The sequence below is a fragment of the Salmo salar genome, chromosome ssa27 (assembly GCF_905237065.1).
Source record: "Salmo salar chromosome ssa27, Ssal_v3.1, whole genome shotgun sequence".
Taxonomy (NCBI): domain Eukaryota; kingdom Metazoa; phylum Chordata; class Actinopteri; order Salmoniformes; family Salmonidae; genus Salmo; species Salmo salar.
In genome coordinates this window covers 40,114,863-40,139,598 of record NC_059468.1, presented here as the reverse complement: position 1 = coordinate 40,139,598, position 24,736 = coordinate 40,114,863, and the positions used below count along the sequence as shown (strand labels likewise).

General features: G+C 44.8%; 1 protein-coding gene across 2 annotated transcripts in view; it reads left to right on the top strand.

Annotated features, from left to right (window-relative positions):
• Positions 1-24,736, top strand: part of nt5c1aa (5'-nucleotidase, cytosolic IAa) — a 62,570-nt gene that overhangs the window by 11,992 nt on the left and 25,842 nt on the right. The window contains exons 2-3 of one of the 2 annotated variants that reach the window (XM_045709668.1): positions 9,232-9,279; positions 19,962-20,129. In XM_045709668.1, coding sequence (XP_045565624.1) covers positions 9,232-9,279; positions 19,962-20,129 — 216 coding nt within the window. The remainder of the gene's footprint in view (positions 1-9,231; positions 9,280-19,961; positions 20,130-24,736) is intronic. The other variant, XM_045709669.1, reaches the window with a different exon arrangement.

The following is a 24,736-nucleotide window of genomic DNA, read 5'->3' as shown; positions in this document are numbered from 1 at the left end:
TTTAAACAGGTCAACATTCACAAAGCCGCCAGATGGATTACCAGGACGTGTACTCAAAGCATGCGGGACCAACTGGCAAGTGTCTTCACTGACGTTTTCAACCTCTCCCTGACTGAGTCTGTAATACCTACATGTTTCAAGCAGACCACCATTGCCCCTGTGCCCAACGAAGTGAAGATAACCTGCCTAAATGATTACCTCCCCGTAGTACTCACGTTAGTTGCCATGAAGTGTGTTGAAAGGCTGGTTCACATCAACAGCATTCCTCCCAGATACCCTAGATCCACTCCAATTCGCAAACCGCCCCAACAGATCCACAGATGAAGCAATCTCAATCACACTCCAAACTGCCCATTCCCACCTGGACAAAAGGAACACCTATGTGAGAATGCTGTTCATTGACAACAGCTCAGTGTTCAAAACCATATTGCCCACGAAGCTCATCACTAAGCTAAGGACCCTTTGACTTAACACTTCCCACTCTGCAACTGGATCCTGGACTTCCTGATGGGCTGCCCCCAGGTGGTAAGGGTCTGCCACGCTGATCCTCAACACTGGGGCCCCTCAGGGGTGTGTATTTAGTCCCCTCCTGTACTTCCTGTTCACCCACGACTGCGTGGCCAAACACGACTCCAACAACATCATTAAGTTTGCTGATGACACAACAGTGGTAGGCCTGATCACCGACAATGATGAGACAGCCTATAGGGAGGAGGTCAGAAAACTGGCAGTGTGGTGCCAGGACAGCAACCTCTCCATCAATGTGATCAAGACAAAGGAGCTGATCATGGACTACAGGAAAAGGCAGGCCGAACAGGCCCCCATTAACATCAAAGGGGCTTTAGTGGAGCGGGTCGAGAGTTTCAAGTTCCTTGGTGTCCACATCACCAACCATCTATCATGGTCCAAACACACCAAGACAGTCGTTAAGAGGGCACGACAAAACCTTTTCCCCCTCAGGAGACTGAAGATTTGGCAAAAAAAGTTCTACAGCTGCACCATCGGGAGCATACTGACCTGTTGCATCACAGCCTGGTATGGCCATCTGCTCGGCATCTGACCACAAGGCGCAACAGAGTGTAGAGAGTACGGCCCAGTACATCATTGGGGCCAAGCTTCCTGCAATCCAGGACCTAAATAATAGGCAGTGTCAGAGGAAAGCCCATAAAATTGTCAAAGACACCAGTCACCCAAGTCATAGACAGTTTGCTCTGCTACCGCATGGCAAGCCGTACCGGAGCGCCAAGTCTAGGACCAAAAGGCTCCTTAACAGCTTCTACCCCCAAGCCATAAGACTGCTGAACAATTAATCAAATGGCCACCGGGACTATTATAGTGACCCCCCCCTCCATTTGTTTTTACACTGCTGCTACTCGCTGTTTATTATCTATGCATAGTCACATATCCGTTCCTACCTACTTGTACAAATGACCTCTAACCTGTACCCCCCCACACTGACTTGGTACCGGTACCCCTTGTATATAGCCTCATTATTGTTACGTCATCGTGTTACTTTTTAGTATTTTTAACTTTAGTTTATTGGGTAAATATTTGATTAAAACTGTACTGTTGGTTAAGGGCTTGTAAGTAAGCATTTCACGGTAAGGTCCACACTTGTTGTATTCGGCGCACGTGACAAATAAAGATAGATTTGATTCGATTTGATTTTAGTCTAGCCATTCAGTATAGTCAGCAATGTCTATGATGATATTAGTTTAATAACTAATCAGTTCAGGTTAGTTACATAGTCATTCATCGATTACGTTTACTATAGTTCCCTTAGGGAAACAGATCAAATCTAATGGATAAGGCTTTTATTTAGTAAATATTTTAAAATAATTTGTTCAAAAATCTACTGTTTATGTTAAAATAGCAATCACTACATGATACTGTAGTGGTGCAGTATAGTTAACACTATTCTACTGTAGTGGTGCAGTCCCCCTGTTTATCCTCTCTCTTTGTTTTTCCCTCCCCCTATTTATTCTCTTTCCCTGTATCTCCTCTCTCCTCTCCCCCTGTTTCTCCTCTCCCCTTGTTTCTCCTCTCTCCTCTCCCCCTGTTTCTCCTCTCCCCCTGTTTCTCCTCTCTCCTCTCCCCCTGTTTCTTCTCTCCCCCTGTTTCTCCTCTCTCCTCTCCCCCTGTTTCTCCTCTCTTCTCTCCCCTTGTTTCTCCTCTCCCCTTGTTTCTCCTCTCTCCTCTCCCCCCTGTTTCTCCTCTCTCCTCTCCCCCTGTTTCTCCTCTCTCCTCTCCCCTGTTTCTCCTCTCTCCTCTCCCCCTGTTTCTCCTCTCTCCTCTCCCCTTGTATCTCCTCTCTCCTCTCCCCCTGTTTCTCCTCTCTCCTCTCCCCCTGTTTCTCCTCTCTCCTCTCCCCTTGTATCTCCTCTCTCCTCTCCCCTGTTTCTCCTCTCTCCTCTCCCCCGTTTCTACTCTTTCCTCTCCCCCGTTTCTACTCTTTCCTCTCTCTTCTCTCCTTGTATCTCCTCTCTCCTCTCCCCTTGTATCTCCTCTCTCCTCTCCCCCTGTTTCTCCTCTCTCCTCTCCCCCGTTTCTACTCTTTCCTCTCCCCCGTTTCTACTCTTTCCTCTCTCTTCTCCCCTTGTATCTCCTCTCCCCCTGTATCTCCTCTCTCCTCTCCCTCTGTTTCTCCTCCCTCATCTCTCCATGTTTTTTCTCTCTCCTCTATCCCTCTGTTTCTCCTCTCTCCTCTCCCCCTGTTTCTCCTCTCTCCTCTATCCCTCTGTTTCTCCTCTCCCCCATTCCTCCTCTCTCTGCTCCCCCTGATTTCCATCTCTCCTCTCCCCCTGTTTCTCTTCACCCCTTATCTCCCTCCACCAGTTTATTACTTCCCCTACAGCCCTTCTGTGCTGACATAATGTTTTCCCTTGTTCTGTTATCCTCTACCTTCTCCTCTCTCTCTGTTCCCCTCTACCTTCTCCTCTCTCTCTTATCCTCTACCTTCTCCTCTCTCTCTTATCCTCTACCTATCCTCTCTCTCTTATCCTCTACCTTCTCCTCTCTCTCTTATCCTCTACCTTCTCCTCTCTCTGTTCTCCTCTACCTTCTCCTGTCTCTGTTCTCCTCTACCTTCTCCTGTCTCTGTTCTCCTTTACCTTCTCCTCTCTCTGTTCTCCTCTACCTTCTCCTCTCTCTCTCTCCTCTACCTTCTCCTGTCTCTGTTATCCTCTACCTTCTCCTCTCTCTGTTCTCCTCTACCTTCTCCTGTCTCTGTTCTCCTTTACCTTCTCCTCTCTCTGTTCTCCTCTACCTTCTCCTCTCTCTCTCTCCTCTACCTTCTCCTGTCTCTGTTATCCTCTACCTTCTCCTCTCTCTGTTCTCCTCTACCTTCTCCTCTCTCTCTCTCCTCTACCTTCTCCTGTCTCTGTTATCCTCTACCTTCTCCTCTCTCTGTTCTCCTCTACCTTCTCCTGTCTCTGTTCTCCTTTACCTTCTCCTCTCTCTGTTCTCCTCTACCTTCTCCTCTCTCTCTCTCCTCTACCTTCTCCTGTCTCTGTTATCCTCTACCTTCTCCTCTCTCTGTTCTCCTCTACCTTCTCCTCTCTCTCTCTCCTCTACCTTCTCCTGTCTCTGTTATCCTCTACCTTCTCCTCTCTCTGTTCTCCTCTACCTTCTCCTGTCTCTGTTCTCCTTTACCTTCTCCTCTCTCTGTTCTCCTCTACCTTCTCCTCTCTCTCTCTCCTCTACCTTCTCCTGTCTCTGTTATCCTCTACCTTCTCCTGTCTCTGTTCTCCTCTACCTTCTCCTCTCTCTGTTCTCCTCTACCTTCTCCTCTCTCTCTGTTCTCCTCTATTTTCTCCTGTCTCTGTTCTCCTCTACCTTCTCCTCTCTCTCTCTTATCCTCTACCTTCTCCTCTATCTCTTATCCTCTACCTTCTCCTCTTTCTCTTATCCTCTACCTTCTCCTGACTCTGTTCTCCTCTACCTTCTCGTCTCTCTGTTCTCCTCTACCTTCTCCTCTCTCTGTTCTCCTCCTCCTTATCCCAGCTTTCTCATTATCCTAAACTCCTCTCACATCTCTCTTCTTTGTCATTATAATTTCCCCCTCTCCCCTTGTCCTTATCTTTCTCCTTTCTCCTCTCCTACCTCTTTCCCCCTTTCCTCTGTCATGTACTGTTGTTTCCTCTCCTCTCCTCTCCTGTCTTTCCCTGGTGTCCACTATGGAGGGTGTCTGGTTTTGAGTTATGTAAATACCATATCATGACTCATAATCCTGTGATCACAGTTATTAAACAGACCTGTCCGATGGGCAGACATAACTCTCACAGGAGCATTTTAATTCTGTACTCCTCGTGTAAGGAGAAAACACTGAGCAGAAAGAATATGACGGAGATTACGTACAGTGAGCTCCAAAAGTGTCAGGCTGGTGACACATTTTGATGTTGTTTTGGTTCTGTACTCCGGCACTTTGGATTTGCAATGATACAATGACTATGAAGTTAAAGTGCAGACTGCTGGCTTTAATTTGAGGAGATTTTCACCCATATCAGGTGAATCGTTTACAAATTGCAGCACTTTTTACATGGTCCCAGCCATTTTAGGGGACCGAAGGTATTGGGAAAAATTCACTTATAACTAGGCAAGTTAGGAACAAATTCTTACTTACAATGATGGCCTACCCCAGAAAACACTGGGCCAATTGTGCCCCGCCCTATGGGACTCCCAAATCACAGACCGATGTGATTCAGCCTGGATTCGAACCAAGGACTGTAGTGACGCCTCGTGTACTGAGATGCAGTGTCTTAGACCGCTGCGCCACTCGGGAGCCCTAAAGAAACATTCATGTGTTGAAAATCCCCAATTGTTTGCATAGTCAGCTTACATACATCTCTGACACACACACACTTACCCCACCAGACATGTCACCAGGGTGCTTTTCACCGTCCCCAAATCCAGAACAAATTACAGAAAGCGTACAGTATTATATAGAGCCCTTATTGCATGGAACTCCGTTCCATCTCATATTGCACAAGTGAACAGCAAACCTGGTTTCAAAAAACAGATAAAGCAACACCTCACGGCACAACGCCTCTCCCCTATTGGACCTAGATAGTTTGTGTGTATGAATTGATATGTAGGCAGCGTGTGCTTTTGTAAAACAATATACACTGCTCAAAAAAATAAAGGGAACACTTAAACAACACAATGTAACTCCAAGTCAATCACACTTCTGTGAAATCAAACTGTCCACTTAGGAAGCAACACTGATTGACAATACATTTCACATGCTGTTGTGCAAATGGAATAGACAACAGGTGGAAATTATAGGCAATTAGCAAGACACCCCCAATAAAGGAGTGGTTCTGCAGGTGGGGACCACAGACCACTTCTCAGTTCCTATGCTTCCTGGCTGATGTTTTGGTCACTTTTGAATGCTGGCGGTGCTTTCACTCTAGTGGTAGCATGATACGGAGTCTACAACCCACACAAGTGGCTCAGGTAGTGCAGCTCATCCAGGATGGCACATCAATGCGAGCTGTGGCAAGAAGGTTTGCTGTGTCTGTCAGCGTAGTGTCCAGAGCATGGAGGCGCTACCAGGAGACAGGCCAGTACATCAGGAGACGTGGAGGAGGCCGTAGGAGGGCAACAACCCAGCAGCAGGACCGCTACCTCCGCCTTTGTGCAAGGAGGAGCAGGAGCACTGCCAGAGTCCTAGAAAATTACCTCCAGCAGGCCACAAATGTGCATGTGTCTGCTCAAACGGTCAGAAACAGACTCCATGAGGGTGGTATGAGGGCCCGACGTCCACAGGTGGGGGTTGTGCTTACAGCCCAACACCGTGCAGGACGTTTGGCATTTGCCAGAGAACACCAAGATTGGCAAATTCGCCACTGGCGCCCTGTACTCTTCACAGATGAAAGCAGGTTCACACTGAGCACATGTGACAGACGTGACAGAGTCTGGAGACGCCATGGAGAACGTTCTGCTACCTGCAACATCCTCCAGCATGACCGGTTTGGCGGTGGGTCAGTCATGGTGTGGGGTGTCATTTCTTTGGGGGGCCGCACAGCCCTCCATGTGCTCGCCAGAGGTAGCCTGACTGCCATTAGGTACCGAGATGAGATCCTCAGACCCCTTGTGAGACCATATGCTGGTGCGGTTGGCCCTGGGTTCCTCCTAATGCAAGACAATGCTAGACCTCATGTGGCTGGAGTGTGTCAGCAGTTCCTGCAAGAGGAAGGCATTGATGCTATGGACTGGCCCGCCCGTTCCCCAGACCTGAATCCAATTGAGCACATCTGGGACATCATGTCTCGCTCCATCCACCAATGCCACGTTGCACCACAGACTGTCCAGGAGTTGGCGGATGCTTTAGTCCAGGTCTGGGAGGAGATCCCTCAGGAGACCATCCACCACCTCATCAGGAGCATGCCCAGGCGTTGTAGAGAGGTCATACAGGCACGTGGAGGCCACACACACTACTGAGCCTCATTTTGACTTGTTTTAAGAACATTACATCAAAGTTGAATCAGCCTGTAGTGTGGTTTTCCACTTTAATTTTGAGTGTGACTCCAAATCCAGACCTCCATGGGTTGATACATTGGATTTCCATTGATTATTTTTGTGTGATTTTGTTGTCAGCACTTTCAACTATGTAAATAAAAAAAGTATTTAATAAGATTATTTCTTTCATTCAAATCTAGGATGTGTTGTTTAAGTGTTCCCTTTATTTTTTTGAGCAGTATATAATGTATGTCAGGGCTGCCCAACCCTCTTCCCGAAGATCTGCCATCCTGTGGGTTTTCAGTCCAACTCTCTTCCTGGAGATCTACTGTCCTGTAGGTTTACAGTCCAACCCTCTTCCTGGAGATCTACTGTGCTGTGGGTTTTCAGTCCAACCCTAATTTAACACACCTGATTCTACTAGCTGCTCAACAAGACCTTAACTAGCTGAATCAGAGTTGCTAAATTAGGGTTGGACTGAAAACCTACGGACAGTAGATCTCCAGGAAGAGGGTTGGACTGAAAACCCACAGGACAGTAGATCTCCAGGAAGAGGGTTGGACTGAAAACCTACAGGACGGTAGATCTCCAGGAAGAGGGTTGGACAGCCCTGATGTATGTACTTCTGTCCTTGAGCTGTCCATGTCTAGTAATGTTCTGTATTATGTCATGTTTCATGTTTTGTTTGGACCCCAGGAAGAGTAGCTGCTAGGATCACACAGGACACCAGATACGACAGGAGAATTACACCAGATACGACAGGAGAATTACACCAGATACGACAGGAGAATTACACCAGATACGACAGGAGAATTACACTAGATACGACAGGAGAATTACACCAGATACGACAGGAGAATTACACCAGATACGACAGGAGAATTACACCAGATACGACAGGAGAATTACACCAGATACGACAGGAGAATTACACCAGATACGACAGGAGAATTACACTAGATACGACAGGAGAATTACACCAGATACGACAGGAGAATTACACCAGATACGACAGGAGAATTACACCAGATACGACAGGAGAATTACACCAGATACGACAGGAGAATTACACCAGATAGGACAGACTGACCGTAGACCGGTTACCCGAGGACAGGGTCACCCAGGCAGGATATAATCCCACCAATTTTTTTCAAAGCACATCCTTCACACCACCAGAGGGATATCAACAGACCACTAACTTACTACCCTGAGACAAGGCTGAGTACAACCCATAAATATGTCCACCACCCGCACGACCCTGTGGAGGTGCAAAATCGGACAGGGAGATCACGTCAGTGGTTCAACCCACTCACAGTTGAGTACAGCAAAACATATCCAGGCATGACGTGATGCACCCCTCTCAGGGACGATATGGGAGAGATGCTATTCTTAGACCTGAAATACCTTGGGGACGGAGTTATAGCACATTTAATAGTTATATCATATTGCACAGAAAGGTCTCTTTAAAAGCTGTAACATATTCAAGAGTTAAATCATATCGCAAAGAAATCTTTATTTAAAAAAATATATATTAACTAGGCAAGTCATTTAAGAATAAATTCTTATTTACAATCACGGCCTACTGGGGAACATTGGGTTAACTTCCTTGTTCAGGGGGCAGAACGACAGATTTTTTACCTTGTCAGCTCAGGGATTTGATCCGGCAAACCTCAAGGTCTTGCATCATCAACTGTAATATGCTCTCGGGAGAATGTAAAGGCTGTAACTGTGTCCTAAATGACAGCCCATTCTCTATATAGAGCACTACTTTAGACCAGAGCCCTGTGGAACCCTATTCCCTATATAGTGCACTACTTTAGACCAGAGCTGACACCCTATTCCCTATATAGCGCAATACTTTTCACATTACAGGGATCTGAGTATTTGATCACATGGGATCAACCACTTTCTAGAGGATATTATGAAGTCAGTTGACCCTCTGCATATCATCCCATGTTTGATATCCCTGGCTTAAGGATATAAGAGGCAGTCAAGCATCCTATACTGTAAAGGTCTCATATAAAGAGCCTGTCAAGCATCTTGTACTATAAAGGTCTCATTTAAAGGGCAGTCAAGCATCTTGTACTATAAAGGTCTCATATAAAGAGCAGTCAAGCATCTTGTACTATAAAGGTCTCATTTAAAGAGCAGTCAAGCATCTTGTACTATAAAGGTCTCATTTAAAGGGCAGTCAAGCATCTTGTACTATAAAGGCCTCATATAAAGGGCAGTCAAGCATCTTGTACTGTAAAGGTCTCATATAAAGAGCAGTCAAGCATCTTGTACTATAAAGGTCTCATTTAAAGGGCAGTCAAGCATCTTGTACTGTAGAGATCTCATATAAAGAGCAGTCAAGCATCTTGTACTGTAGATATCTCCTATAAAGACGATCAGCAGCAATGATACTCCCATCTCTCTCAGAGGCATTCTTTAGTATAAGAACCTTCTGAAATATGAAGGCAGGACAGTAGCTGACTGCTATAGAAACCTAGCCATTCCTCAAGAGGGAATTGTGCGAACATCAGATTGTGCATTGCTGCCGTCTTTGGCAAGGTTAGGAATCCCCTTGAAAAGTAGGTTATTGACGGTAAATTCTTTATTTCATTTTCAACGGGATTGTCTAGATAAATAGAGAGATGATAAACAGTGTGCAAATAGAAAATGGAAACTATACTGTTCTGTAAACGAGTCATTATTTTGGGGGGTAACATCACAGGATGAATGAATAAATGAATCATTGAAACTGTGAACATTTTATTTTTATTTGTGAAGGTGTCATGTCACAGAAGAGCACGGAAGGTGGAGGGAGGCATTTTCTTTGTAAGTATGAACACTGCAATGTGTGCCAGGGTCAAAGGTTATGTCCATGATGATAGTCGGTCACCTCTAACCTTTGACCTTTTTTTTTAACCTCCTTTGTGAAATGTACGCATGACCCTGTGGATGCATCTACTAACCAACGTTTTACAGCATTTTATGAGCAATGAATTCTAATCGCAAAACCATTATGGGTTAGCGGTCAAACGTGGAAGAAGGATTCTCTTTGTGAAAAAGCAAAAAAAAAAAAATTCGGTAGTTATGAATGCTTCAGCACGTCTGATAAGGCACTATATCGCCTGTGTTTATGCATTAAGAGGTTTTGTGTGAAGGCAAAATGCAATGCGTTTCATGTATAATACACAGGTGATTGATACAAGTTTTCCCAATGCGATTTTGTTCTGTGGTCATACCATTTCTATTGGTTTTCTCTCTGTCATAATCCTGTTAAATATTAGCCACGATCAGTAGTGACCGTCAGTAATAACGACGCGTATTTAACTACCAATTGACCGTTAGTTCCCTTCAGGCGATAACTTTACTTTTTCGTATCATTCCAATGTATTGTTTACTTGAATTTGCTTCCTCTGTTCACTTCCATGTGGTTGTTGCTGAGGATCACTAGTAAAAGTGGATTATGTTTCATGTAATACAAATTGGATGTGAACGCTAACTAAAGAACTATGGAGCACAGATCAAACCGTTTTTACAGTTTGACCCTGAGAGATGGCACAATACTTTACACAATACCGTTTACACACAGTTTCATGTTCAATGTGGGTATACAGTATATTTATACTATATTACACTATAGGGTATACAGTATATTTATACTACAATACACTATAGGGTATACCTTATATTTATACTACAATACACTATAGGGTATACCTTATATTTATACTACAATACACTATAGAGTATACATTATATGTATACTACAATACACAAAATGGTATACAGTGTATTTATACTATACTATAGGGTATACATTATATTTATACTATACTACACTATAGGGTATACATTATATGTATACTATAATACACTATAGGGTATACATTATATGTATACTACAATACACTATAGGGTATACCTTATATTTATACTACAATACACTATAGGGTATACCTTATATTTATACTACAATACACTATAGAGTATACATTATATGTATACTACAATACACAAAATGGTATACAGTGTATTTATACTATACTATAGGGTATACATTATATTTATACTATACTACACTATAGGGTATACATTATATTTATACTATACTACACTATAGGGTATACATTATATGTATACTACAATACACTATAGGGTATACATTATATTTATACTATAGGGTATACATTATATGTATACTACAATACACTATAGGGTATACCTTATATTTATACTACAATACACTATAGAGTATACATTATATGTATACTACAATACACAAAATGGTATACAGTGTATTTATACTATACTATAGGGTATACATTATATTTATACTATACTACACTATAGGGTATACATTATATGTATACTATAATACACTATAGGGTATACATTATATGTATACTACAATACACTATAGGGTATACCTTATATTTATACTACAATACACTATAGGGTATACCTTATATTTATACTACAATACACTATAGAGTATACATTATATGTATACTACAATACACAAAATGGTATACAGTGTATTTATACTATACTGTAGGGTATACATTATATTTATACTATACTACACTATAGGGTATACATTATATGTATACTACAATACACTATAGGGTATACATTATATTTATACTATAGGGTATACATTATATGTATACTACAATACACTATAGGGTATACCTTATATTTATACTACAATACACTATAGGGTATACATTATATGTATACTACAATACACTATAGGGTATACATTATACTCATATTATAATACACTATAGGGTATACCGCATATTTATACTATAATACACTATATGGTATACAGTATATTTATACAATAATACACTATATGGTATACAGTATATTTATATTATAATACATTATAGGGAATACAGTATATTTATATTATAATACACTATAGGGTATACATTATACTTATACTATAATACACTCTTCCCCCTGTTTCAATTCTATGTACAATAATCTTCTAACATTACCATGGGTGATGAGTCAAACCATCATTGTATTATTTTGTGCATAAAGGCACTCCAACCCAATTTTTCCTTATAGGTAAGATTTTTGAATACTTCCCTAAACATAAATAAGCTGTAATATTTGAGTGTTTTTAATCTTAGCATTGCGTTCTGAAACCGAGACAAAAATTAATATTTCTTTCATTGACCTCCGGATTCTGAACGCATTCCCCCTAAGCTTACATTCTATTGTAAAGGTAAACAGTATTTAAAGGGATTGCTTTAGATAAATGGACAGAAAAAAACGAATTGTATGAAAACCTCCTGATCAATTCTGTCTGCCACCCAATGGGTATGTTTTCGGGGCGGTTGAATTAAATGTATTCAACGCGCAAGGGAGCCACACCCACATAGCTTGCCTTACCATGCACCTGCATAACCTAAGTCTGACCGTTATGCACCTGCATAACCTAAGTCTGACCGTTATGCACCTGCATAACCTAAGTCTGACCGTTATGCACCTGCATAACCTAAGTCTGACCGTTATGCACCTGCATAACCTAAGTCTGACCGTTATGCACCTGCATAACCTAAGTCTGACCGTTATGCACCTGCATAACCTAAGTCTGACCGTTATGCACCTGCATAACCTAAGTCTGACCATTATGCACCTGCATAACCTAAGTCTGACCGTTATGCACCTGCATAACCTAAGTCTGACCGTTATGCACCTGCATAACCTAAGTCTGAATACCAACTACTGAGACATGTGAAAAAAAACATGACGAAGCAGAACTAATAACATTTAAACTCAGCAAAAAAAGAAAAGTTCTCTTACTGTCAACTGCATTTATTTTCAGCAAAATTGTGTAAATATTTGTATGAACATAACAAGATTCAACAACTGAAACAATAACTGAACAAGTTCCCCAGACATGTGACTAACAGAAATGGAAAAATGTGTCCCTGAACAAAGGCGGGGTCAAAATCAAAAGTAACAGTCAGTATCTGTTGTGGCCACCAGCTGCATTAAGTACTGCAGTGTATCTCCTCCTTATGGACCAGATTTGCCAGTTCTTGCTGTGAGATGTTACCACACTCTTCCACTGGGGGGAATGGCCCTAGCCCTCACCCTCCGATCCAGCGTTGAGATTGCCTGCAATGACAACAAGCTCAGTCCGATGATGCTGTGACACACCGCCCCAGACCATGACGGACCCTCCACCTCCAGATCAATCCCGCTCCAGAGGACAGGCCTCGGTGTAACGCTCATTCCTTCGACGATAAACGTGAATCCGAACATCACCCCTGGTGAGACAAAACCGCGACTCGTCAGTGAAGAGCACTTTTTGCCAGTCCTGTCTTGTCTAGCGCCGGTGGGTTTGTGCCCATAGGCGACGTTCGGACAGTTGTTGTTGCCATCCTGTACCTGTCCCCCAGGTGTGATGTTCGGATGTACCAATCCTGTGCAGGTGTTGTTACACGTGGTCTGCGACTGCGAGGACGATCAGATCTCCGTCCTGTCTCCCTGTAGCGCCGTCTTAGGCGTCTCAGAGTACGGAGATTGCAATTTTTTGCCCTGGCCACATTGGCAGTCCTCATGCCTCCTTGCAGCATGCCTAAGGCACGTTCACACAGATCAGCAGGGACCCTGGGCATCTTTCTTTTGGTGTTTTTCAGAGTCAGTAGAAAGGCCTCTTTAGTGTCCTAAGTTTTCATAACTGTGACCTTAATTGCCTACCGTCTGTAAGCTGTTAGTGTCTTAACAACCGTTCCACAGGTGCATGTTCATTAATTGTTTATGGTTCATTGAACAAGCATGGGAAACACTGTTTTAAACCCTTTACAATGAAGATCTGTGAAGTTATTGTGATTTTTACAAATTATCTTTGAAATACAGGGTCCTGAAAAAAGGGACTTTTCTTTTTGTTGCTGAGTTCCTACATGCGATATCTGGGTTGATCTGTGTGTTTACAATCCAGTTTCATTCTCAGTAAGTGTGGTGGAGGACAAGGCCACATTGCATGCCTGAAATTGTATCACCTTTAACTGCCGTTGTTTAAAGGCCCCGTCAACCTTGACAGGAGTCATTGAGTATTTGTACACACATCCTGGAGTGCATGTCTATCTATTCACACACCAGTTTGTGTGTGCGTGTGTGTGTGTGTGTGTTTTTCTACATATACTAACTCAATCTCTATGGTCACTAACTATAGGAAATCAGATTATATATATCAGTGGGAGGCAATGTGTGTGTGTGGGTGAGAGAGAGAGAGAGAGAGAGAGAGAGGGAGAGATCAGGACAGCCTGTGGCCTATTGACTGGGAAAGAGCTATTAGACTCACACACACACACACACACGCACACACAAACACGCACACGCACACACGCACACACGCACACACACGCACACACGCACACACACACACACACACTGATCTTTATCTCAATCGTGACCCTCTTTCCTGCCCTGGTGTTTTCCACCCTCCCCCCTCCACCCTCCCCTCTCCCCTCTCCACCCTCCACCCTCCACCCTCCCCCCTCCCCCCTCCACCCTCCACCCTCTACCCTCCACCCTCTAACCTCTACCCTCCACCCTCCCCCTCTACCCTCCCCCCTCCCCTCTCCACCCTCCACCCTCTACCCTCCCCCTCCACCCTCCACCCTCTACCCTCCACCCTCTAACCTCTACCCTCCACCCTCCCCCTCTACCCTCCCCCTCCCCTCTCCACCCTCCACCCTCTACCCTCTACCCTCCCCCCTCTACCATCCACCCTCCACCCTCCACCCTCCACCCTCTCCCTCTCTATCCTCCACCCTCCACCCTCCCCCTCCACCCTCCACCCTCCCCCTCCACCCTCTACCCTCTACCCTCCACCCTCCACCCTTCACCCTCTCCCCTCCACCCTCTACCCTCTACCCTCCACCCTCCCCCCTCTCTATCCTCCCCCTCCCCCTCCACCCCCCTCCCCTCCACCCTCCACCCTCCACCCTCTACCCTCTACCCTCCAACCTCCACCCTCTACCCTCCCCCTCCACCCTTCCCCCTCTCTATCCTCCCCCTCCCCCCTCCCCTCCACCTTCCACCCTCTACCCTCCACCCTCTACCCTCCACCCTCCACCCTCCCCCCTCCACCCTCTACCCTCCACCCTCCCCCTCTCTATCCTCCCCCCTCCCCCTCCACCCTCCACCCTCCCCCCTCCACCCTCCACCCTCTACCCTCCACCCTCCACCCTCCACCCTCTACCCTCCACCCTCTACCCTCTACCCTCTACCCTCCCCCCTCTACCCTCTACCCTCTACCCTCCACCCTCCACCCTAGCGTCATCTGACTTCAACCCCAATGTGGGTGACTAATGCAGGGCGCCCTGTATGGAATGCCACCCCTCCCCTCTCTCTCCCACTCTCCCCTCTTTTCTCTCCCTCTCTCTCTCCCCTCTCCCCTCCCCCTCTCTCTCCCACTCTCCCCTCTTTTCTCTCCCTCTCTCTCTCCCCTCTCTCTCTCCCCCCCTCTCTCACACACACATATGGAAAAGGTTGAGAAGATTAGCCTATATGTGTGTGTGTGAGTGTGAGTGTGAGTGTGAGTGAGTGTGTGTGACTCTTGACTATGACTATACATTATCCTTTCTACAATAACAATACTGAACTCCATGACACAGCAACCAACATCAACTGTCCTTAGCTACCCCGTCTGCCTCTCTCTCTCTCTCTCTCTCTCTCTCTCTCTCTCTCTGTGTCTCTCTCTCTCTCTGTCTCTCTCTCTCTCTCTGTCTCTCTCTCTGTGTCTCTCTCTCTCTCTCTGTGTCTCTCTCTCTCTCTGTCTCTGTGTCTCTCTCTCTGTCTCTCTCTCTCTCTCAATTCAATGGGCTTAATTCACATGGGAAACGTATGTCTACATTGTCAAAGCAAGTGAAATACATAACAAACAAAAGTGAAATAAACAATTCAAATATTTACAACGGTTTGGTTCTGGTTGCCCTTTTCTTGTGGCAACAAGTCACAAATCTTGCTGCTGTGATGGCACTGAGGTATTTCAACCAACAGATATGTTAATTTATCAAAATGGGGTTTGTTTTCAAACTCTTTGTGGATCTGTGTAATCTGAGGGAAATATGTGTCTCTAATATGGTCATACATTTGGCAGGAGGTTAAATAAGAAGTGCAGCTCAGTATCCACCTCATTTTGTGGGCAGTGCGACCATAGCCTGTCTTCTCTTGAGAGCTAGGTCTGCCTACGGCGGCCTTTCTCAATAGCAAGGCTATGCTCACTGCTCTCCTTCTCTCTTTCTCTCTCTACTCTCTGTCTCTCCCTCTCCCTCCCACTCTGTCTCTCTACTCTCTCTCCCTCTCTCGCTCTCTCTCTCTCCCTCTCCCTCCCTCTACTCTCTCTCCCTCTCCATCCCTCTCTGTCTCTCTCTCTCTCCCTCTCCATCCCTCTCTCTCTCCCTCTCTCTATCCCTGTCTCCTCAATATGCACACACACCACTGCAACAGTCTTTACATCCACAAACACACACACACACACACAGACAAAAACAAACAAATCTGTCACATGAGAAGATCAGGGTCTTGTCACCTTGTCAGAAGGGCTCTCCAGTTACATGTCCCTGTACACTTCACCCCCCCCCCACTGAGCAAACACACAGACACACACATGGATGCATCAGGTGTTCCCACACACATACATACACACACACACCTGCTGGAGGTTTCCCACCATAACACTAACCCATCCCTGCTGGAAGTAGATAGTATACTTCATACAGTATCTTATGCAATATATTATACTGTATCTTATACACTATATCCTTAACATACATTGGTTAAAAACAATGATGGATTCAATGCAAACAAAAAGTATAATTTACTTTTGCTGTAACAGCCTACCTGTCACAGGAGTCGTTGAAAGGGGACCAAGGCGCAGCGTGGAAAGTATATTATTACATATTTATTTTATTTATGATAACACTTAAACAAAATAACAAAAACGACAGCCAACAGTTCCGTCAGGTACATAGACAAAACGGAAAACAACTACCCACAAACCCCAAAGGAAAACAGGCTGCCTAAGTATGGCTTCCAATCAGAGACAACGAAAGACACCTGCCTCTGATTGGAAACCATACCCGGCCAAACACGGAAAAACAACACATAGAAATAGAAAACTAGAACACTCACACATAGAAACAGAAAACCCCAAAACCCACACAAAACAACCCCCTGCCACGCCCTGACCAATTTACTATGGCAAATGACCTCTTTACCTGGTCAGGACGTGACACTTCCAGGTAAATTACAATGTTTGGCCTACATAAAGCAATTTTTTGGGGTGGGAGTGTATTTGGAAACAACCATTGAACTGGACAAATGTAATGTTTGGGTGCAATGCTCCTTACATAAATGTTCAAAGAATGAAATGATATAATTGCTACATTAAGCGGTAGACAAATGGAAGGTTAGGTAACAATGTTCATAACTGAAAATAAACTATAAGGAACATTGTCAGAACATTAGCGCTCTTAGCTACGTGTAGACTAGGTAAAGGGATGTTAGTTACGTGGAGACTAGGTGAAGGGCTGTTAGCTACATGGAGACTAGGTGAAGGGCTGTTAGCTACTTGGAGACTAGGTGAAGGGCTGTTACCTTCGTTGAGACTAGGTGAAGGGCTGTTAGTTACATGGAGACTAGGTGAAGGGCTAGCTACGTGGAGACTAGGTGAAGGGCTATCTACGTGGATACTAGGTGAAAGGCTGTTAGCTACTTGGAGACTAGGTGAAAGGCTGTTAGCTACATGGAGACTAGGTGAAGGGCTGTTAGCTACGTGGAGACTAGGTGAAGGGCTAGCTACGTGGAGACTAGGTGAAGGGCTGTTAGCTACATGGAGACTAGGTGAAGGGCTGTTAGCTACGTGGAGACTAGGTGAAGAGCTGTAAGCTACTTGGAGACTAGGTGAAGGGCTAGCTACGTGGAGACTAGGTGAAGGGCTGTTAGCTACGTGGAGACTAGGTGAAGGGTTGTTAGGTATGTGGAGACTAGGTGAAGGGCTGTTAGTTATGTGGAGACTAGGTGAAGGGCTGTTAGCTACATGGAGACTAGGTGAAGGGCTGTTAGCTACTTGTAGACTAGGTGAAGGGCTGTTACCTTCGTTGAGACTAGGTGAAGGGCTGTTAGCTACTTGGAGACTAGATGAAGGGCTGTTAGTTACATGGAGACTAGGTGAAGGGCTAGCTACGTGGAGACTAGGTGAAGGGCTATCTACGTGGATACTAGGTGAAAGGCTGTTAGCTACTTGGAGACTAGGTGAAGGGCTGTTAGCTACTTGGAGACTAGGTGAAAGGCTGTTAGCTACATGGAGACTAGGTGAAGGGCTGTTAGCTACGTGGAGACTAGGTGAAGGGCTAGCTACGTGGAGACTAGGTGAAGGGCTGTTAGCTACATGGAGACTAGGTGAAGAGCTGTAAGCTACTTGGAGACTAGGTGAAGGGCTAGCTACGTGGAGACTAGGTGAAGGGCTGTTAGCTACGTGGAGACTAGGTGAAGGGTTGTTAGGTATGTGGAGACTAGGTGAAGGGCTGTTAGTTACGTGGAGACTAGGTGAAGGGCTGTTAGCTACATGGAGACTAGGTGAAGGGCTGTTAGCTACTTGTAGACTAGGTGAAGGGCTGTTACCTTCGTTGAGACTAGGTGAAGGGCTGTTAGCTACTTGGAGACTAGATGAAGGGCTGTTAGCTACTTGGAGACTATGTGAAGGGCTGTTAGCTACTTGGACACTCGGTGAAGGGCTGTTAGCTACATGGACACTCGGTGAAGGGCTGTTAGCTACGTGGAAACTAGGTGAAGGGCTGTTAGCTACGTGGAGACTAGGTGAAGGGCTAGCTACGTGGAGACTAGGTGAAGGGCTGTTAGCTACATGGAGACTAGGTGAAGGGCTGTTAGCTACGTGGAGACTAGGTGAAGAGCTGTAAGCTACTTGGAGACTAGGTGAAGGGCTAGCTACGTGGAGACTAGGTGAAGGGCTGTTAGCTACGTGGAGACTAGGTGAAGGGTTGTTAGGTATGTGGAGACTAGGTGAAGGGCTGTTAGTTATGTGGAGACTAGGTGAAGGGCTGTTAGCTACATGGAGACTAGGTGAAGGGCTGTTAGCTACTTGTAGACTAGGTGAAGGGCTGTTACCTTCGTTGAGACTAGGTGAAGGGCTGTTAGCTACTTGGAGACTAGATGAAGGGCTGTTAGTTACATGGAGACTAGGTGAAGGGCTAGCTACGTGGAGACTAGGTGAAGGGCTATCTACGTGGATACTAGGTGAAAGGCTGTTAGCTACTTGGAGACTAGGTGAAGGGCTGTTAGCTACTTGGAGACTAGGTGAAAGGCTGTTAGCTACATGGAGACTAGGTGAAGGGCTGTTAGCTACGTGGAGACTAGGTGAAGGGCTAGCTACGTGGAGACTAGGTGAAGGGCTGTTAGCTACATGGAGACTAGGTGAAGAGCTGTAAGCTACTTGGAGACTAGGTGAAGGGCTAGCTACGTGGAGACTAGGTGAAGGGCTGTTAGCTACGTGGAGACTAGGTGAAGGGTTGTTAGGTATGTGGAGACTAGGTGAAGGGCTGTTAGTTACGTGGAGACTAGGTGAAGGGCTGTTAGCTACATGGAGACTAGGTGAAGGGCTGTTAGCTACTTGTAGACTAGGTGAAGGGCTGTTACCTTCGTTGAGACTAGGTGAAGGGCTGTTAGCTACTTGGAGACTAGATGAAGGGCTGTTAGCTACTTGGAGACTATGTGAAGGGCTGTTAGCTACTTGGACACTCGGTGAAGGGCTGTTAGCTACATGGACACTCGGTGAAGGGCTGTTAGCTACGTGGAAACTAGGTGAAGGGCTGTTAGCTACGTGGAGACTAGGTGAAGGGCTGTTAGCTACTTGGAGGCTAGGTGAAGGGCTGTTAGCTACTTGTAGACTAGGTGAAGAACTATCCCAGCATGATGTTTTGTGAGGGTTCTCCTATTTCATCTCCTCTCCATGAATCACCTGCTGCCTTCGGTGTGTGTGTGTGCGTGCGTGTGTGCTTGCGTGCATACCTACGTATGTGTGTGTGTGTGTGTGTCTGCACGTCTGCGTGTCTGGTTACTGTGTGTGTGTGTGTGTGTCTGTCAGAGGTTGGGAATAGGCATCATGTACTGCTTAATGGAGGCCATCTTGAAAATGCATCAGCTACTAATATAGCCAACTCTTCCCAGAATACACTGATGTCCTTAAGTCATTTCACAGACCTGTGTTGTATTATGTATGTGGTTAGTTCGATGTCTTCACAATCTAACCTATCCCTTCTTTCTCTACCTCCTATTCTGTCAAAACAAATTTCTCTCTTTATCATTCCACTACCCAAACCTTCTCAACCCTTCTCAACCCTTCTTACTTCCCATCTGCTTTCTCTATTCCTTTTCATCTTTACACATCCAATCTCTCTCCATCTCAACCGTTCACAACTTTCTTTCTATCTTCCCATCCCCCCCCCCTCGTGTCTCTGCAGCCCAAGCCAGAGAATGCGGTGACCATTGCTGTTTCGTCCCGGGTCCTGTTCCGTACTGAGACGGAGCAGAAGGTGTATGAGCAGAAGGGGGTGGAGGAGTACCTAAGGTACCAGGTGGAGCACGAGAACGAACCCTTCGCTCCTGGGCCAGCCTTCTCCTTCGTCAAGGTTAGAGTCATACAAACACTCTGCCCTTCGCTCCTGGGCCAGCCTTCTCCTTCGTCAAGGTTAGAGTCATACAAACACACTGAGACGACACACACAAACACTTCCATACCATATATGGACTCAATGATGATCAAGGAAACAGGATACATGTCGTCGCCCACAATGACGCAACGCCCCCCCCTCCTTGGGCCAATTGAGATATTGCGTGTGAATAATACATTTCAGTTATCGTGTGCGACCACAGATTATACATTATATTGACCAGATACTCATGTCTCCACAATGAATATGAAAAGACATATCTTCGAAAGTGGGAGGCAGTCAGCCTGGGTGCAAGTCCAAGGCTTGACATTCAGGTCAATTTGATAGTGGCACACTGGGCCAGTACCAAGTCAAAACTACAGTCCCAAATGAGAAAATTACTGTCCCTGTTCAAGATCACAGGAAAGCAAGTTATGCATGCAAAATTTCAATCGTGGGTGATTTCATGTATCGTTAGCAGTCTGGGAAATTACCTTTTATTATAGCCAACCATAAAATCTGATATTTACACTGATTTTATGATGACATATAGACTATATTATATAGACTATATTAAACAGTTTACAATGTAATATTCCTCTCCAGAAATAAGCCCAATAGTACATTGATGGAATGCAATATCTTTAGGGCCTGTACATGGTCCATATTATCAGGCAGGGGTGCTATATTAGCAATAAGCATTATCACCTGTCTGATGCAGCATGGTGGCTACATGGCTGAAGCATTATCACCTGTCTGATGCAGCATGGTGGCTACTTGGCTGAAGCATTATCACCTGTCTGATGCAGCATGGTGGCTACATGGCTGAAGCATTATCACCTGTAGCTTGATGCAGCACGGTGGCTACATGGCTGAAGCATTATCACCTGTAGCCTGATGCAGCATGGTGGCCACATGGTTGAAGCATTATCACCTGTCTGATGCAGCACAGTGGCCACATGGCTGAAGCATTCTCACCTGTCTGATGCATCATGGTGGCTACATGGCTGAAGCATGGAGTTCTCCTCTGCATTGTTTACCCCAGTGGGCAAATCATTAGCTAGATCACAGAGTGATCTTTTTGCTTGTTTAATGTCCTAACGGGCACTAATACATGTCCCACTAATAAAATAATGTGATTTTTTACAGTGTTTATAAATACAGTGTAATTGTGTGAATTTTACGGTGAATATAGGTTTTCTGTTTATGCATTCGAATGGCCGAAGGGCTTCCCGTGGTTACTTTTGTTATTGTATAATGCCAGACACTCAGATTGTAAAATGTTGCCAATAAATCATGCATCACTGGAAAGCTGGGATCCCCCTATTTTCAATAATTGCCATCAAAATTGTTGTGTTTTCCCGAGATTGCATTTAGGAATGTTGCACAGTGACATTTCTTTCAGCGCAGCAATCAGCTGTGTGAGGAGTTGCGTCCACTTTCCACCAAACAGTTGATGTTAAGCTGATAAATAGCTCATGAACAGCTTCGGGAATTAATCAGTTGTTTTAACAATTATATAGGCATGGACTACAGAATAGCATTATTCCAATATGAATTTTGTATTTAACCAACAAGTGATTTAAAACAAAAAGAATGTTCATGTTTTAACAAGTAAGCAGCTTATGTAGGACTACGTAAATCCTTTCTTTGCTAATAAGGACATCGCTGTGTCCGATATGAAAAAAGACTGAAAAGCAGGTGGAGGATTTCCGAATGCACAGTTGAAGTAGGAAGTTTACATACACTTAGGTTGGAGTCATTAAAACTCAGTTTTCAACCACTCCACACATTTCTTGTTAACAAACTGTAGTTTTGGCAAGTCGGTTAGGACATATACTTTGTGCATGACACAAGTAATTTTTCCAACAATTGTTTACAGACAGATTATTCACTGTATCACAATTCCAGTGGGTCAGAAGTTTACATACACTAAGTTGACTGGGCCTTTAAACAGCTTGGAAAATTCCAGAAAATTATGTCATGGCTTTAGAAGCTTCTGATAGGCTAATTGACATAATTTGAGTCAATTGGAGGTGTACCTGTGGATGTATTTCAAGGCCTACCTTCAAACTCAGTGCCTCTTTGCTTGACATCATGGGAAAATCAAAAGAAATCAGCCAAGACCTCAGAAAACAATTGTAGACCTCCACAAGTCTGGTTCATCCTTGGGAGCAATTTCCAAACACCTGAAGGTATCACGTTCATCTGTACAAACAATAGTATGCAAGTATTAACACCATTGGACCACAAAGCCGTCATACCGCTCAGGAAGGAGACGCATTCTGTCTCCTAGAGATGAACGTACTTTGGTGTGAAAAGTGCAAATCAATCCCAGAACAACAACAAAGGACCTTGTGAAGATGCTGGAGGAAACAGGTACAAAAGTATCTATATCCACAGAAAAAAAACGAGTCCTATATTGACATAACCTGAAAGGCCGCATAGCAAGGAAGAAGCCACTGCTCCAAAACCCCCATAAAAAAGCCAGACTACGGTTTGCAACTGTACATGGGGAAAAAGATCGTACTTTTTGGAGAAATGTCCTCTGGTCTGATGAAACAAAAATAGAACTGTTTGGCCATAACGACCATCGTTATGTTTGGAGGAAAAATGGGGAGGCTTGCAAGCCGAAGAACACCATCCCAAACGTGAAGCATGGGGGTGGCACCATCATTTTGTGGGGGTGATTTGCTGCAGGACGGACTGGTGCACTTCACAAATAGATGGCATCATGAGGAAGGAAAATATGCGGATATATTGAAGCAACAAATCAAGACATCAGGCAGGAAGTTAAAGCTTGGTCGCAAATGGGTCTTCCAAATGGACAATGACCCCAAGCATACTTCCAAAGTTGTGGAAAAATGGCTTAAGGACAACAAAGTAAAGGTATTGGAGTGGCCTTCACAAAGCCCTGACCTCAATCCTATAGAACATTTGTGGGCAGAACTGAAAAAGTGTGTGCGAGCAAAGAGGCCTACAAACCTGACTCAGTTACACCAACTCTGTCAGGAGGAATGGGCCAAAATTCACCCAACTTATTCTGGGAAGCTTGTGGAAGGCTAAGTGAAACGTTTCACCCAAGTTAAACAATATAATTAAAGGCAATGCTACCAAATACTAATTGAGTGTATGTAAACTTCTGACCCACTGGGAATGTGATGAAAGAAATAAAAGCTGAAATAAATAATTCTCTCTACTATTATTCTGACATTTCACTTTCTTAAAATAAAGTGGTGATCCTAACCTACTTAAGACAGGGACTTTTTTAACTAGGATTAAATGTCAGGAATTGTGAAAAACTGAGTTTAAATGTATTTGGCTAAGGTGTATGTAAACTTCCGACTTCAAAAGTACACGTCGATATTGAACTCTGAATTTATAGGCTTCCTGTCTCCTCTGAGACGGGTCTGTGGCGTAGTCTACTGAGGCAGGTATGTGACGTATTCTACTGAGACGGGTCTGTGGTGTAGTCTACTGAGGCGGGTCTGTGACGTAGCCTACTGAGGCGGTTCTGTGACGTAGTCTACTGAGACGGGTCTGTGACGTAGTCTACTGAGACGGGTCTGTGGCGTAGTCTACTGAGACGGGTCTGTGGCGTAGTCTACTGAGACGGGTCTGTGACGTAGTCTACTGAGACGGGTCTGTGACGTAGTCTACTGAGACGTGTCTGTGACGTAGTCTACTGAGACGGGTCTGTGACGTAGTCTACTGAGACGGGTCTGTGGCGTAGTCTACTGAGACGGGTCTGTGACGTAGTCTACTGAGACGGGTCTGTTGTGTAGTCTACTGAGACGGGTCTGTGACGTAGTCTACTGAGACGGGTCTGTGTTGTAGTCTACTGAGGCGGTTCTGTGACGTAGTCTACTGAGACGGGTCTATGACGTAGCCTACTGAGACGGGTCTGTGGCGTAGTCTACTGAGACGGGTCTGTGGCCTTGCAGTATCATTAGCTAATTCAATCCCTGTACTACATGTCATGTGCCAAAGAAACAACGGCACCTGCTGGAGAAGAAACATTTTGGTCCCAGTTATTCCTCTCGCTTCTCCTCTTCCTCTCTGGTGTGACTCACACATTTCAGTTAATTACCATAGCTCCCGCCTTGGGCCATTCAGTGTAATTTTGTAAAATGTCAGATCTCTATGACATGACGCATCGTTCACCCAAGTTTAGTCAAAACCCGGGCCAATGCTGTCTGAGTTATAGAATATGACTGAGAATGGACGGACAGGCGGACAGACGGACAGACGGAGATGATCCACAGTCCCCTCCCTGATTTCATCGTGGGGGACAGCAAAGATTAATGGATGCTTAAAGTATGACTATACACCAGACTTACAAAGACACTGAAATACATAAACTATGACCATACACTGGACTTACAAAGAAACTGAAATAGATAAACTATGACCATACACTGGACTTACAGAGATACTGAAATAGATAAACTATGGTAGAGTACTGAGGTGGTAGATTACTGAGTTTGTAGAGTACTGAGTTCTGAGGTTGTAGAGTACTGAGGTTGTAGAGTACTGAGGTTGTAGAGTACTGAGGTTGTAGAGTACTGAAGTTGTAGAGTACTGAG